General features: G+C 51.2%; 1 protein-coding gene and 1 long non-coding RNA gene across 2 annotated transcripts; one reads left to right on the top strand and one right to left on the bottom strand.

Annotated features, from left to right (window-relative positions):
* Positions 1–782: 782 nt before the first annotated feature.
* Positions 783–8,836, top strand: CRYBA4 (crystallin beta A4). Its single transcript, XM_043901475.1, has 7 exons — positions 783–956; positions 1,690–2,953; positions 3,526–3,576; positions 4,471–4,589; positions 5,761–5,902; positions 7,981–8,123; positions 8,503–8,836. The coding sequence occupies exons 2-7, from the start codon at positions 2,933–2,935 to the stop codon at positions 8,648–8,650; spliced, it is 624 nt and encodes a 207-aa protein (XP_043757410.1). The 5' UTR covers positions 783–956; positions 1,690–2,932; the 3' UTR covers positions 8,651–8,836.
* On the bottom strand, positions 4,508–16,692 carry LOC122693728. Its single transcript, XR_006340998.1, has 3 exons — positions 16,354–16,692; positions 5,878–6,083; positions 4,508–4,610 (listed from the first exon to the last, which is right to left on the bottom strand). It is a non-coding gene; the product is annotated as an uncharacterized LOC122693728 (long non-coding RNA).
* Positions 16,693–17,219: the final 527 nt, after the last annotated feature.

Below are 17,219 nucleotides of genomic sequence, written 5' to 3'. Positions count from 1 at the left end.
GTGACAGAGAAAGAGGGATGATGCAGACGGAAATACGGAAGGGTGATGGCGACAGAGACAGACAGACAGAGACAGATGTCAAACAGAGCAACAAAGAGTCGGAACAAGGGAACAGATGCCAGAAATCTCCTCATCCAATCCCCTCATTTCACACTTGGAGAAACCGAGGCCCGGGGGGGGGGGGAACCATGGGTTTCCACACGGCCACACGGGATGAGTTGACAATCGAGCCAGGGCTGGGGGACCGCGGGGTGCTGTCAGGCCACGCCAGCCTGCAGTCTGCCTCCCCGGCCCCTGGTGCTGGTGATGGGCTGGGGGAGAACGGGATTCTCCTGAGGTTCTTGTTTCTTCTTTGGGGGTCCAGGGTCCCAGACTCCCCACGGAGCCCAGCTCCGCCTTGCAATCAGCATGGCCCACGGGCAGCTCCGCTGTCTGCCCACCCCCCACCTTGCATCCCCTCCCTTCCCAGCCTCCCCCCTCCCCGCAGCCTTTCATCCTGGGCCAAGGCCTTGGTTGAGGGGGCAGCAACCGCAGGACGGGGCAGCCACTGGAACGGGGGCCAAGATGCCTGCGGTGGGGGCCACCCACAGGTCTGGGCTTCGAGGCCAAGATGTCTGGGGCAGTTCCGTGTCCCCCATAGCAATGGGCGGTCAGTCAAACAGTGCGGGCGGAGGTGGGGGGGCCCCGGGCGGAGGTGGGGGGCCCCTCCCATGCCCCCACCCCCCCATGCCCCCCTCTCCCGCCCCCATCCTGGGTGGCTCCACTCTGAGCCTGACGGATGTGCTTCCCGTAACCCTCATCATTTTGGTGGGGGCGCTGGGATCGGTCCTCTTCGCAGATGAGGAGACCGAAGCAAATCCCTCTGCCCTCTCTCAGCCCATTTCCTCATCTGTAAAACGGAATGGGAAGTCACATGTTTTGAACTCCTGAACCCAAGCCCTCTTGCTTTCATGGAAGTAAGTATTTTCAAGTAATTAAGCGTGATCATTAAGTATTTAATAAACCTTTAAGAGGAATCATTTCCCCCAGCTTTACTGAAATATAACTGGCAACCAACAGAGGGTAAAGGTGTGTCATATGTTGACTTGATACATTTACAAATTGCAAAGTGATTGCCACCTCCCTGCCTTCACACAGTTACTATTTGTGTTCTTGTGGGGAGAACAGGTAAGATCTGTTCCCTAAGCAGCATTTGAGTACACATTACATCATTAGCTGTAATCACCGTGCTGTACTTTATTTCCCCAGACTCGTTAACCCTAAAACTGGAAGTTGATGCCCTGTGAGCATGTCTCCCTGTCCCCTCCACCTCCCAGCTCCCGGCACCCTCCATCCTACTTTCCACTTCCCTGATTTTGTCTTTTTATGGTTCCATATGTAAGTGAGATCGTACGGTGTTTGTCTTTTCTCCGACTTATTTCACTTAGCATAATGCCTTCGGGGGTCTATCCATGTTGTCAGGAACGGCAGGGTTTTCTTCTTTCTCAAGGCTGAATAATATTCCATTGTATGTCTACATATCACATCTTCTTTATCCACTCATTGGATAAAGAGTGGATGGATAATTAGGTTATTTCAGTTATCCACTATTGATGGATAATTAGGTTGTTTTTACATCCTGGCTATTGTGCATAATGCTGCAATAATCATGGAAGTGCAGATGTCTCAATAGTAATTTTTTTAAATTAGCCGCAGTAATGCCTGTGACCATGGAGACATGTGATGAATGTCAGGTTCCAGGAGCAGTTCCAGAAGAGCGATGCTGTTCGTGTATAATTCGTTTCCCCTCACAATACCTCATCTCTTAGGCTGAACCCAGTTTACCTGTATACCCATTTTACATATGAGGAAACTGAGGCTCGGAGAGACGAAGTAACAGGCTCAAGGTTACCCAGCCACCAAGAGTGGGACATAAACCCGGGCCGTCTGGCTACGGAGGCTGCATCCTTGGCCTTTAACCTTGCTGGCAACCTGATGTCAAAGTTGTACCTTTGATAGGGCTGCCTATCACCCACCCAGGAGGGCACTAGCGTTGCCTTCTCAGCTCACAGCTCCGTGAGCTGACGTGCACGTTCTCCAGCTCACCCGGAGGGATCTGGTTTCCACCCATGCTCTTCCCTCTGCCGTGAGAGGACCCTCTTGGGCCAATTTCAGAGGGTGGGAGTGGGGGGAGACGTGTGCACGAAGTGACTTCTCCGAGCCCCGGATGTTGGGCGGTGCGGCACAGTTCGTTAAGCATGTTCAGGCCACCAGCGCCTTCCTCTGTCCACGGAGCCAGCTGGGCCCCTCTCTGGGCTTTGTGGGCCCTGGAGGCCCTGACCCAGCCACCCGTCCTGCCTGCGTCCCTCTGCACTCCTTCAGCCCCATCGGGCCACCAGCCCCAGATTCCCACCTCTGCGCTCTTGCCTAGCAAAAGCATCTCACTCCGCTATAAATCCTCCACACCCTTCAGAACCGAGTTTCAATGCCACCTCTGCCATGAAGCCCACCCTGATTGCCCCCAGCTGAGGAAGAAGACGGGACCTGGGAGAGGGGAAAGGGATGGGTGTTTGTTGAATGCCTGTGCCAGACATGTGACATACTCTCATGCCATTTTATAGTTCATCCTCGCTCCATTTTACAGGAAGAAATGGGGGGAGGACCCGCCCCGGGTCACACGGCTAGGAAGGCTGAGGTTTTTGGACTCTTGGTCCACCGCTGGACCAGGGTGGACCTTCTTCCTCTTGCCTCCTTCCCGGGGATCCCCGAGGGGGGCACCCTGGCCTCTCCCTCCCAGCCGAGGCCAATGCTGCTGACACCTCTCCATTGGAGCCACAAGCAGGGCTGGCTTTTGTTCCTGTCACTCACTTGCTGAGTCAGGGCTCTGTCCCCCGAGGGGCCCTCTCTCCTCCCTGCCTATAAGAGCCTGACCTTGGCCGTTCCCGGGTCTGGCATGTTCTCTGGGTCCGTCTCGGTAAGTCCCCCGGGTTGGAGAGGGGTGGGATTCGAGCTCTGGGTGAGTCTCCTGGGAGGCAGGGGAGCCCCTGGTCCCCAGTCCTGGGGGGATACCACTGAGTCATCCCGAATGCCATCCTCATCGAACCAGGCTCCAGACCTCGAGACCAGTACCTGCGACCGCCGTTTAAAACCCAAATGATTCCTGTAATCCTGCTGCCTCAACTTCCGCTCTTAGAGCCTCCGTTCTGGGTCAGGTGCTATCTTTGGGAGGCTCTCAAGCTGATCACCTTGGCACTTGCCAGGGGCACAGCATTCACCCACCCGCAGCCGCGGAAATTCCCCCTACTGAGTAGGTAAAACAGCACAGAGCGGGGTGTAGGGGAATGGGTACATTTTGAGACAGAGAAAGGATGGAAGAAAAGAAGGTATTGGAAAGTGGAGGAGGAGACTGCCCAAAGCCACACTTTGCCCTTCATCTTGGGCACTTCTGGGCCCCACCTGGGTACCCATCTGCCCAAACCAGACTTCAGCTTCAAGGAGGGGAGCAGAGTCGGGGTGGAAGCTTCCTCATCTTCTTCTGTCGCCTAGGAAACGAGCGGCATGTCTCTGCAGTGCACCAAGTCGGCGGGACACTGGAAGGTAGGGAGAGGTGCTGGGTCTGGGGAGGGGGAGGGCACAGGTCAAGCCCAGGGCCTGCGGACCCCTGCCCCACCTTCTCTCAATCCCCACCGCACCCCTGGAGCGGGGCCGGTAATGAGGGCCCATTTCACGGAGGATGTAGTCGAGGCTCCGAGAGGGAGAGGTTCTTGCCCAAGGTCACACACAGAGGTTCTTGATTTGAACTTGGGACTTCTGGTCCTCGAATTTAACCGTCTCTCTGGCAGAAAGCGACAGGTCTTCCCTGTAGTTCAAATGGTAAAGAGTCTGCCTGGAACGCAGGAGACCCGGGTCCGATCCCTGGGTTGGGAAGATCCCCTGGAGAAGGGAATGGCAACCCACTCCAGTATTCTTGCCTGGAGAATCCCATGGACGGAGGAGCCTAGCGGGCTACAGTCCATGGAATCACAAAGAGTCGGACTCGACTGAGCAACACCACTGTTACTGGCAGAAAAGGCAAACTGGTGATGTTGCACAGTCTCTGGGCATGATTCCTTTGGTTTCCTCTGTGTTAAAAAACAAACAAACAAAAAAAAAAACACCTAAAACCTCTGAATTTGTCATCAGCGTTTGAAGACCGGGAGAGTTAGTTCACAGAGAGGTTCGGTAAGAAGGGTTGTCTTGGGGGAAATTGGACTGTTGGTTGCATTACCATGTGGCAGCAATAGGTGGCGCTGAGCAGGGCCTGTGCTCCCGGGGTCTCAGCTCTCACCGTCCCCTCCCTGGACCCTGGAGGCATCTGAGTTTGCCGTCCCAGCGTTACCTGGCCTGCCCCACACTGAGTCCTGGGGTGCATCCCTAACCCCTCACCGCCCCGCATTCCCCCCAGCTGCCCAGGACTCTGATGTGGGTCCCCACCTTTTCTCTCCGGCATAGATCGTGGTGTGGGATGAGGAGGGCTTCCAGGGCCGGCGGCATGAGTTCACGGCTGAGTGCCCCAGCGTGCTGGAGCTTGGCTTTGAGACTGTTCGATCTTTGAAAGTGCTGAGTGGCGCGTGAGTCCAGGGGGATCGGAACTGGGATTGGGGAGACAGGAAGGCATCTAGAGAGGGGTGCTGGGACTTTTAGGCGTTCTAGGTCCTATCTTCCCAGGCTCTAACTGTACTGGTGTGCCTCCGTGGGTCTGACATGCTGGGGAGCATAAAGGACGGCAGCGTAAGGTTGCACAGGTTGTGCACTGCCCAAATGTAGCTGCGCTGGGGAGGGGCGCCATTCACACAGGGTCTGCCCATTGGATGAGGCAGCCTTGTGGGGCAGACCTTCAAAATCCAGTGTTGGGTCTGAAATGTCCCTGCTAGGCACAAATCAACAGTCAATATCACTCACCAAAAGTGGAAGGTAACTAAAAATACAGTGAAAAATAATGCTAGTAATTTTTAGTTAACTGTTGCTGCCTGACTGAGATCTGAGCATGAGATATGTTTTATTTAAAAAGAGGGAGAGAGAGGACTTACCTGGTGGTCCAGTGGTAAAGAATCTGCCTGCCAAGGCAGGAGATAGGAGTTCGATCCCTGATTGGGGAAGATTCCACATGCTTTGAGGTAGCTAAGCTCACGGGCCACAACTACTGAAGCCCATGCCCTAGAGCCTGTGCTCCAAAACAAGAGAAGCCACCGCAATAAGGAGCCTGCACACCGCAACTAGAGGCCGCTCCTGCCCTCTGCAACTAGAGAAAAGCCCGCAGCAGAAGCGGAGACCCAGCGCAGCCAAACATAAAATAAATTTGAAAAAATTAAAAAGAGAGACGGAGATTAATGAGATGGCCAAGGCTGAAGTCAGCGTATGCTCGAGTCTCATCTACATGGCCCAGGGGGACAGGTCCGAGGGTGGCAGGTACCTGCAAGGGGCAGGATGCGCAGTGGGGCAGTGGGCTTCTCCACGTCGGCACTGTGGATGTTTGGGGTCAGGTAATTCCGTGCTGGGGGCTGCCTAGGGCATGGGAGGACGTTTAGCAGCGTCCCCAGCCTCTACTCACAAATGCCAGTTGCAAATCTCTCTCCTCCTGACTCCCAGCAAGACAACTAAAAATGCCTGCAGACATTTTCACTGCCTCCTTGGGTGGGGTGGGGTGGGGGGGGCAAAGTCACCCCTGCATGACAACCACTGGCCTAGAACTCAGGGTCGGAAGCCTCCTAACCTCTCGCACCCTCTCCCCTCTGCCGGCAGGTGGGTGGGTTTTGAGCACGCCGGCTTCCAAGGGCAGCAGTATGTGCTGGAGCGGGGCGAGTACCCATCCTGGGACGCCTGGAGCGGCAACACGTCCTACCCCGCCGAGCGGCTCACCTCCTTCCGGCCCGTGGCCTGCGCCGTGAGTCCCAACACCGCCTGGTCCTTGAGGGCGGGGGTGGTGCGCTGAGCCCCTCCAGTGGGGCTTGGGAATTGGATGTCCAGAGTTCAGATTCTCGTGTCACTGCTTCAAGCTGTGGCAGTCCCTCCCCTCTCTGAGCCTCAGTGTCTTCATCTTGAAATGGGGCCATAGTACTTAAGTTCTGGGGAGAAGAATGTACATGTGGACAGAGCCTACCACAGACATTCTGCCCGTCGGAACTCTGGTTGTGATATAAACTCCTTCCTGTTTTCTGTCCTTTTCCTTTTTTCCGGCCGTGCTGTGCGGACTTTGGGATCTTAGTGCCCTGATCGGGGACTGAACCTATACCCTCTGTGTTGGGAGCATGGAGTCTTAACCTCTGGACCACCAGAGAAGTCCTTGTGTCTCTCTTTTCATGACTCAGGGACCACTGGGAGAGGCTGGGTACCAGAGATAGCAGGGCGATGTGAAGGGTCCTATTTCTTATTCCTAATTCATTGTCAGTGTTCCTGATTTTATATTTTAGCTACTGTTTACAGAGTATGGGTAGAGGTGAGTACTATTACCCCCGTTTTACAGATGAAAAAACTGAGGCTCAAAAAGGTGTATTTTTCTCCTTCAAAAACAATTTTAATGAATTTTAAATAACTGCAGCACATGTATTTATCTCCTAAAGTTCAGGGAAAAACCCAATATGGCTGAATAAGAAAATAAAAGTCACTTATACCCACACTTCTGAGACAGAAGCCTACTGTTATCAGTACTTGAGATTTCCTTGGTTTCTGTGCTACCCACAGATTCTATCTGCAGTGATTGATGTCCATATCGATGTCTAGATCTGTGTATCTATACCATCTATAGCTATATATCTACATATGCACATCATTTGGTTATACAAATTGAATCAGAATGAACCTAAAGCTTGGAAACCAGCCTTACCCGCTCTGCAAATATATGCCAGTCACCCTCCGGGTGATTAAATCTCACCTGTGACATTTTCCATGGTGACCTACCTAGTAACCGTGTTATGGTTGTTCACTGTTCACAGACAGCCCAGCCACTGTGCCCATGTGGGGACCCGCGTGGACTCCCCCAGACGCGATCCCTGCCTTTACCTGGTTTACGAGTTCTGCAGAAGTAGATGTGGTTAATTTCATTTTATAGATGAGGAAACAGGCTCAGAAATGCTGTGAGGGCAGGGTTTTTGTCTGTTTAAACTTTTTATTTTGTATTGGGGTATAGCCAATTTAACAATGTTGCCATAGTTTCAGGTGGACAGGGAAGGGACTCAGCCACACATATACATGGATCCATCCTCCCCTAAACTGCCCTCCCATCCAGGCTGCCGCAGGACATTGAGCAGAGTTCCGTGTGCTCTACAGGAGGACCTTGTTGGTTATCCATTTTGAATATGGCAGTGTGTACATGTCCACCCCAAACTCCCTAACGATCCCATCCCCCCGTCTTCCCGCTCCGGCAAGCATTAAGTTCGTTCTCTAAGTCTGTGAGTCTCTTCCTGTTTTGTAAGTTAAGTTCATTGGCATCGTTTCTCCTTTGATTCCACATATAAGGAGTGTTACATGGCGTTCCCTCCTTCTGTCTGACTTACTTCACTCAGTATGACACTCTCCAGGTCCATTCGTGTCGCTGCAAATGGCATTACTTCATTCTTTTTAATGGCTGAGTAATATTCCACCGTATATGTGTGGGGCATGTTTTTAAGCTCAGTCAGCTGACATGTGGAGAACCAGGATTTGAACCCAGATCTCCACACCCTTCTCTTAACCCTAGTGTAACACTCCGGCTTACTCCCTGATCCCCTGCTGCGGGCTGTCATACTGATTTTTTTGATTCTTTTCTTTTTTTCTTTTATCACCAAGGCTTGTTGTCCTTGTTTATTTTGTGTGAATTTCTGGAAGGTTTTGTCTCTTGTAAGGTTTCCAGTGCCTGTTGCCTTATTGTCCTTCCAGAGGGCTGGTGAGGAAGGCTGGTTTTTGGAGACGAGAGCTGGGGTGCTGGGGCCGGCTGGGGCTTCCGGCTGACACCCTGATGCTCCGACTCTGTCCCTGTGTCTGCAGAACCACCGTGACTCGAGGCTGACCATCTTCGAGCAGGAGAACTTCCTGGGCAGGAAAGGAGACCTGAGTGATGACTACCCCTCCCTGCAGGCCATGGGCTGGGATGGCAATGAAGTGGGCTCCTTCCACGTCCACTCGGGGGCGTAAGTGGATCGAGGCAGGAGTGGAGACGAGGTTGAGCGGGCGGGGGGACACCTCCTGAGGTACCTAGAAAGGTCCGATGAGGGACCATGGCCTGATTTGGAGGAGATGTCAGACCGCCCCCTTTGCAGTGAAGATCGGGCTGAGACCTGGACGGTAAATATTAACTCGACCAGGCAAAGAAGGGCCAGAACGGTGTTGCTGGCAGACGGAAGCGCACGATCAAAAAGATTCCAGTGGCGGGCAGAGCAGGGCGTGTTCTGGGCAGGAACGCCTGGGGGGCTGGAGTGGGCTCGCAGCCTCGGGGCCCCCTGGGTCTCTGCCGTGGTTGCCAAGCTGGTGCCTCTCGAAAGGTAATGGTGTGCCCCTTCCCTTTTCCAGCTGGGTCTGCTCCCAGTTTCCTGGCTATCGAGGTTTTCAGTACGTGCTGGAGTGTGACCACCACTCAGGCGACTACAAGCACTTCCGGGAGTGGGGCTCTCACGCCCAGACCTTCCAGGTGCAGAGCATCCGAAGGATCCAGCAGTGAGCAGAGGGGTCGGCGCTGAGCAGGGGACGCGTGCTTGTCTGGAACAGAGGAACCGCGGACGCTGCTGCCTGCTCTCTCCTCTGCCCGCCCCGTCACCCGTATGCACCCAGTTAATCCCGTGGGCCAGTCCACGCACAGTCAGCACGAAAAACTAAAAGTAATACTAAAATAAAAGGTCTAGTGTTACCCTGTGGTTTTCCACTTTGTGAATCCTTTCAGAGGATCGAAGTGTAGCTTTGTTGATTTTCTCGGTCGTTCGTCTGTGTTTCATTTCACTGAGTTTTGCTCTTATCCTTCCTGTTTTTCATCTTCTATTATTTTGGGTTTACTTTATTCGTCTGTTGTCTAGCTTTTAAAGGCAGACCCTTGAGTCATTAATTATGGCCCCTCCCCCCATATGGGTTTTCCTGGTGGCTCAGATGATAAAGAATCTGCCTGCAACGCAGAAGACCTGGGTTCCATCCCTGGGTTGGGAAGATCCCCGGAGAAGGGAATGGCTACCCACCCACTCCAGTATTCTTGCCTGGAGAATCTCAGGGACGGAGGAGCCTGGCGGGCTACAGCCCAGGGTCGCAAAGAGTCAAACACGGCTGAGTGACTAACTCACACACACCACATAGTCGAACCTTCCCCAGTGGCTCAGCGGTAAAGAATCTGCCTGCGATGCAGGAGCCGCAGGTTGGATCTCTGGGTGGGGAGGCTCTCTGGAGGAGGGCACGGCAACCCACTCCTGTATTCTTGCCTGGAGAATCCCATGGACAGAGGAGCCTGGCGGGCTACAGTCCATGGGTTTGAAAAGAGTCAGACGCTGCTGAAGCGACTTAGCATGCACCCGCGCATGCACGCCCATATAGTCAGAGTTAAGACTCTCCCTGCAATCACTGCATTAGCTGCTTCTCAGAAATTTGTGATTTGATGTGTTTCCATTATCACTCAGTTTGATATTTTCCTGTCTCCCTTATGAGTTCTTCTTTGATCCATGGGTTACTTAGGGATATGCTATCTGAATATTAGGGATTTCCTACATATTTTATTGTTATTGATTTGTTAATTGTGATCAGAGAACATACTCAAGATTTCAATATTCTAATGAAACTTATTTCATGGCCCAGATATGGTCTATTTCTGATAGACTTGAAAACTTTAAAATCTTGCCGTTGTTAGGTATAGTGTTCTATAAATGTGGACTAGATCAAGTTGGTTCACAACTTTGGTAGGATTTTTCTATATCCTTGCCAATTCTTTAAAAATTAGTTTTTTTTTTTTTTTAATCAATCACTCAGAAAGGGCTGTTAATATCTCCTACAATGATTTGGGCTTTATCTGCTTCTATCTTTAGTTTTGTTCATTTTTGTTTCCTGATTTTTTTCCCTTCAAGAACCTTGCTGCTGTTTTACTGAAAGTGAAAGTCACTTAGTTGTGTCCGATTCTTTGCGACCCCATGGACTATACAGTCCATGGAATTCTCCAGGCCAGAATTCTGGACTGCGTAGCCTATCCTTTCTCCAGCGGATCTTCCCAACCCAGGGATCGAACCTAGGTCTCCGGCATTGCAGGAGGATTTGTTACCAGCTGAGTTACCAGGGAAGGTGCACGTACATTTATTTATTTTTAAATGTTTTATTTTATATTGGGATGTAGTCGATTAACAATGTTGTGGTAGTTCCAGGTGGGCAGTCCTAAGGGACTCGGTCATACATATACAGGGATCCGTTCTCCCACCAAACTCAGGTGCACGTATGTCTGATTGCTGTCTTCCCAATAAACTGTCCTAAGTGTGTGCTTTTTTTAAAGCCATGCATGGGGGGAGCCAGTCCTCTCCCCTAAAGCTTCACACCTTCCTTGTTTCTCTCCCCAGTTCTTTCTCACGCATACTACCCTGGAGTCACATTTAACACCTTCCTCCTTAAAGGTTTTAAAACAAGGAAAGGAACTCCCCATTCCTTTTGAACCCCGAGCGGCCAGATCTGTACACACACGTTCCTCGCCCCAGCCCGCCCCGCCCTTACTGTTTCTCCTGGCTCTTTGTATATGGATTGTCTTAACAATCATAAGCCATCTGGCTATTTTCCGGACTGTCTTCCTCTGTCATAAGTAAGTCTGATAGAGTCAGGAAGGGGCAGGGTTCTGAACCGCCTGCTGGAAAAGATAACATTATCTGGCTCCGGAAGGGGAGGACAGTGTTTGGGAACACCGGCACTTTTAGTCATTTTTTTAACCCCTCTTTGTGGTATCCGGTTCATTCAAACAGCCACGTGCCTGGGACCTCCTGGGCCCCCAGGCCCTGGCAAATGGTAAACAAGAGACACAAAACCATTTCTCTCACGCAGTTGGGTGGGGAAGGCAGAAAGTGCCCAGTGGACCACGATCTCCTGTGACGGGTGCTGTGATGGGGAGGTTCGGGCGTGCGGGGCACATAAGCAAGGACCTCAGTCCCTGATGGGAGAGGGCTGGCAGGCAGTTCTTCCCCGGAGTTTACCGCTGCTCTGACCTCTCTTCCGGACTCCATCCCTGGATACCAGCTCCCTCCTCGACACCTCCACGTGGATGCCTGATGTACATCTCAAACAGAATCCATCCACAATCCAAGCTGGAACCATGTGTTCCAGCTGTGTGGGCCCAGACCTTCGGAATAATCCAAAATCTTTCACACCCCACAGTCCAATGCCTGGCAAATCCAGGTGTCTGCACCTTCAGAATGTACTAGAACCCCAAACCCGAGTCACCGTCTCTGTTGCTCCGACGTTGGTCCAAGCCCTTCTCCCTCCATCCCCCTCGGTCTCCCGGATCCCACTATGCCTCTGAACAACCTGTTCTTCAGGCTTCCCTGGTAGCTCAGTGGTCAAGAATCTGCCTGCAATGCAGGAGATGCAGGTTCGATCCCTGGGTTGGAAAGACCCCTGGAGATGGGAATGGCTACCCACTCCAGTATTTTTGCCTGGGAAATCCCACGGACAGAGGAGCCTGGCAGGCCGCAGTCCATGGGGTTCGCAAAGAGTCAGACATGACTTAGCGACTGCAAACAACAATCTCTTCTCCACCCCGCAGCCAGGGTGGTCCCGTTAAACACGTAACGTGGGGAACTCCCTGGCAGTCCAGTGCTTAAGACTCCGCGCTCTCAGTGCAGGCAGCGTGGGTTCAATCCCTGGTTGAGAAATTATGACCCCACAGCCTACAAGTGTGGCAAAAAAAAAAAAAAGAAAAGTAAGTTTGACCTTTGCTCCCCTGCTAAAACCCTTCCACACTTCCCACCCCACCCCAAGAACAAAATAAATCAGTATTTCCCAGTCCGACGAGGCTGGTCATGGTCTGCCTCCCCCGGGGTCTCTCTGACCTCATGTCGCTGTAGTGATGCTTTCCTTAAACATCCCAGGTGTATTCATTCGCTACGTTTGCCAAAACCAGGTAGCACAGACTAGGGTGGTCTAAACAACAGAAATCTACTTTCTCACGGTTCTGGAGGCCGGAAGTTGATGATCAAAGTGCCTCCGGCTGGGTTCTGGGGAAGGCTCTCTCCTGGGCTTGCAGACAGCCGCCTTCTCCCTGTGTCCTCACGTGGACATTCCTCTGTGTGTGAACCCCTGGTGCTTCTTCCTCTTCTTATGAGGACCCCAGTCTTCTTGGATGAGAGCCCCACCCTAACAGCCTGACTTAATGATCTCTTGACACACCTTTTCTCCAAATATCCTTATATTCTGGGGTCTTGGGGGTTGGAATTCAACTTGTGAATTTTGAGAGGAAACGTTTCAGTCCAGGAGACCAGGTTTGTTCCCACCTGGGGGTTCGGTTTTTTAAAATTTATTTGGCAGCACCGGGTCTTAGTTGAGGCACATGGGATGTAGTTCCCCGACCAGGGGTGGAAGCTGGGCTCCCTGCACTCCCGCTGACCCTTTCACTTAGAATCACGTGTTCATAGACTTTCAGACTGGGAAGGAACTTCTCTTATCAAGTCTAGTGTTTCTCAAGCTTTTTTCCATTATTGCCACCCCTCCAGAGTCTTTTCAGACATTGTTTTCCAAACTGCTTCCCTTTTTGTCAATGGAATTTTAATACCACAGGTATTAATATAATGATATTATATTATGTTATATTAATGATATTATATTATTAGTGATATTATATTAATATAATATTAATATAATGATAATATATTAAGATCCATGTCCATCATATATGTATATCTGTGCTTCATACATAAAAATAATAATGTTTGGGGTTTTTTTGGTTTCGTTTGCTCCTCAAGTACCCATTTTCACTTCTCTGGGGGTACTATTGCCCCCATTCTACTGAACAGTGCTCAGTTGTGTCTGATTCTTCGTGACCACCTGAACTGCAGCCCACCAGGCTCCTCTGTCCATGGAATTCTCCAGGCAAGAATACTGGAGCGGGCTGCTACTTCTCCAGGGCATCTTCCCAACCTAGGGATTGAACATGCATCTCCTACATTGCAGGAGGATTCTTTACCTGCTGAACTGTTGGGGAAGTCCCGTTTCCAACGTATAACAGAGTCACGTCTCTTTTTATTATTACATTAAATTTACTTATTTAATTTTTTTGGCTGTACTACGTGGCTTGTGGGATCTTAGTTCTAAGACCAGGGATTGAACCCGGGCCCTCAGTTAGGATTTATCAATGACTGTTTTACAGGTTTTGTTACTTTGTTCCTTGAAAAAAAATATTATGTCCTGTAGCTTTGGGTACTGTTGGTGTCTACAGGGCAGAAATACTCACAGCTGGCCAGAGTTTAATGTGAATTCTGACTCTCTCAGTCCATGGGGTTGCAGAGTCCCGCATGGCTGAGTGACTGAACAACAATAGCAAATGACTCTCTGGGAGAATAGAGTATTCAGAGTTTTTCAAAAGTACCTAACACACAACTATTGTTATCTTTTATTTATTTTTTTTGGTGGAGCATCTTGCGTCATGAATGACTTGAGGAATATAGTGGGAAATGGGGCAGTTAAGTGTGATAGTCATTCACAGCCTAGTATGAATTAGCTTGTAGTGTTTAGGTCCCAGCATTCAGCAGGACTTTAGGAAGTGCACTGAGGAGATGCTAAGTGTTGCGATGGGAGCAGGGGTACTGTCCAGGACGTGGTCTCACGGCCAGTCCTAGGGAATGGGCATTAGGAAGACATAGGGATGAGGACAACTTAGAGAGGGGGCCTGAAGTCAGTCTCTGCGGATTCTGAGGTTTTGCTAAGGCCTTGGATGGGGGTTGGGTCTGGTCGCCATCTTCCAACTAGAAATGTCTCCACACTGAGCCCCTAGAAAGCTCTGGATGTAGGGAAGTCGTGCCCCTAAAGCTGTACCTTCCACAGGGGGTGACTGTCTGACCCTGATAGTTCTGAATTGGTACCACGCCTGGGGACAGAGGCCATCACAGCTGTGGACACGAATCCTGGGCTTACCAGCTTGTCATCTCAGTCTTCTCGTCTGTTAGCTGGGGAAATGCAAGGCTGACCCCTTTGCCTGTGAAATGTTAAAGGACATGTTATATATGCCTGTGCCCAGAACACACACAGGGTACTTGATAAGCTCTCAGGAGAACGTGGTGGAAGTTGCTATCATTTTCAGTATTGTTATTAGTATTACTTTAACTTTCTCTTTCTTTTGGCTGATAGTCCTCTATCTTCACCCCAACCCCGTTAACAACCTTCCTCATAACAATGACAAGGATGATAATATTGATGATATATTTCTTTCATCTGGGATATAATTTAAACCTCACAGTAACTCCTTGACATTATCATTATCCCCATAAAACTCATCAAGAACTTGAGGCTCAGAGGCTCAGAGAGGTCAAGCAACTTGCCTGAGGTTACCCAGCCCTCAAGAGCATTGAGCTCACTGTGGGTTGTATAAAGCTTCATGGAGCATTAAAGAGATACTAGGCACAATGGAATTTGTAAACATTAAATAAATTGCTAGGTTCATGTCCTTCTTTGAAATAGTTAAGAAAGTAGCCCCTCACACTTTAGTATGAATAACCGGGGTGGGGACCTTCTCATATATCCTAGGTAAGCTGTGTGTCCCCAGGGGTCAAAGCAGGCCATATTTGCTAAGTGAAAGAATTGGGGGAGCCTCACTGGAATTTGATGGCAGCCCTACTAAAAGCCAGTCCCAGTCAGAGCCAGAGTGAGGCTGGCAACTATAAAAAATGGAACCCCAGATGTGAGATGATGGCTGGAGTGACAGGCAATAAAGAGACAATTTGTCAGGGGTGATCATGGGAGGGGAGGAAAGGGAGCGTGAAATTATTTTTCCTATCTTGCCAGAAGACCAATTCTCCTAGGTTATAAAGGAAGGGGCACTTGAATTATAGATGCTGTTTGTTCAGAAGTGAGTGTTAGCACAGAACACCCGTCATGCTGAACCCCACGCGTGGTGCACGTGACCCACCACCGAGTCTGGGACTGCGGGTCTCGCCAACATCCTTTTGGCCCAGAGAGGGGAAGGGACTTGTCTAAGGCCCCGCAGCAAGCACCATCCACGAGGCTGCTCCGAAGCCTCCTGCCTGCCTGTCTGGTGCTTCCTCTGGTCTACAGGCTCCTCACACTTAATGAGTCACTTTCTTCCCCACCCCCCACCCTGGGAGCACAGAGGCCCTGACACAGATGACGGTGGGAAAGGTCAGACAAAAAGTAAAGAAACCACCCAGAATGAAAGGAGGTGAGAAGTGGAAGATCTGACAAGTCTTGGGTGTGTTTACTAGAGGGAGGGAAGGAGGGAGAGCGAAGAAAGAAGGGAGAGGAGGGAGCTTTTTTCCTGAATCCTGCCAGAAGCGGCTGCGTGGAACACCTATTCATCAACCAGAGCAGTGATGGCTACAGTAACGGAGCTCATCACCGCAGGCCTTTGTTAAGAAATGGCATCTACTGAAGTCTGCTTCCAGCTGGTCACAGGGCCAGGCACTCAACCGCCGCCCGTCCCCCCCCGCCCCAGGCCATGGCCCCCCCCAGCTCACTAACTGAGAGACTTGAGCCCAGAAGCCCCCACTCCACCCCACGTGCCTCACTGGGGCGGGGAGCCGAGTCTGGCACAAGCCCCCACGGTGGGTGGTGGCCCCCGATCCCTACTTCCTAGGGCTGTTTGCCCATCGCCTAACTACAAGACTGGTGGAGGGGAAATATCGCTGGTCGAGGAGGCTCTTTTCCTGCCTGTCTTCCTCTCTGGGCCGAGTCCGCGGAGGACTCGCCTGATTCCAGTGGTGAGAACACCGGCGGTCCAGGTAACAGTCACTGTGATTGGTCCAAGGGATGGGCGTGTGATCCAGCGGGAGCCAATGAGAGGCTGCTCTGGAACTTTGGTTGGAACCATTTGGAAGGAGACGCTTTCTACACGCTAGGCTTGTGAAGTGACAGGTGTAAGATTGGGACTTGCCTTCGAAGGCAATATGAAAGCAAAACCAAGGCAGGGGAAGCCCTAGCGGCCAGAAATGAGTCCCACCATCCTGTTATGCAAATACACCCTGTGCTTTTTATCACATGAACTGAAAAACACCTTCTCCCTGTGTGTTTTTTCTTTTTTTCTTTTAAGATGTTTTAAGATGGGTTTGTCATCGACACTTGAACAGGTCCTGGCGCTTTGAACTCCCCTAAACCCCTAAACCCATGAGAAGAAACAGAAGAGCTGACCACTTCCTCCCTTGCCCCTAATCAGGGGCCCCTGTGGCTTTTCTTTTGGGCCCCCCTTTTTCTCACCTGTATCTTAGGAGCTCTTGTTCTTTCAACCCTCCTGGCTGTTCTTGACCTTAGTGACCACGATCTCTCCAACGCTGGCTCAGTCTCCTCTTCCCCCAGCAAGGCGTTATCAACCCCTTGCTCAGATAAGAAGACAGGTGGATCCGTGCAGGTGAACGTTCTCTTTTGCGCAGAGAATGGGAAGCAGGGCTGAGACTCAAACCAGGGACTCGCGACACTCTGGCCAGGGCTCTTCCTCCTTCCTCTACGAGGAAGCAGGGCAGTCTGACCTAGCCTGAGACCGATTTCTTCATTGAGGTTCAACCGAAGGTTCCACACTAGTTCACCGAGGTAGCTCAGGCTCTTCCCGGCCCCTCCAGCCCACCGGGCCGCCGTGGGAATCTAGCAAACTTCCACCCGAGACCTGCGCCGCACCGCCACCTGGTGGTCACATGTGAAAACACACCTCCTAGAGGCTGTCAGGGGATGGTTCTACCCTGGGGCGGGTAGGGGAGGGAAAGGGGCGGTGGAATAGGGATTGGTGGGACAATTTCTAGGAATTTTGGAATCTGAGACTTGATTAGGGGCCTGATGGTCCTCCTCTGTTTCTCTGCCACAGCTGTTGTCTCTAGCTTCCTTTCTCCTTGTAGTCCTTGGATACCTTTGAAAGGAACTGCATTCCCTCTTTTCCTTGACTGCCAGGATGCTCGGGACCAAAGTACAATCCACCACTAGCAACTAGGCAGTACCAGGTGGCAAGCGTTTGGAGGAGGAGCTTAATCCCTGACTCCATATTCCTTTCTGTGAGCCTCATTTTCTCTATTGTATATTTAGTTTTCTGCCTGGGCTTGAGGGCATCCTTAATCTTTTTTTTAAAGATTTTTAAA

Source organism: Cervus elaphus, chromosome 5 (genome assembly GCF_910594005.1).
Source record: "Cervus elaphus chromosome 5, mCerEla1.1, whole genome shotgun sequence".
Lineage (NCBI taxonomy): Eukaryota > Metazoa > Chordata > Mammalia > Artiodactyla > Cervidae > Cervus > Cervus elaphus.
Note: the sequence above shows the minus strand (reverse complement) of the source record. Positions and strands in the feature narration are given on the sequence as shown.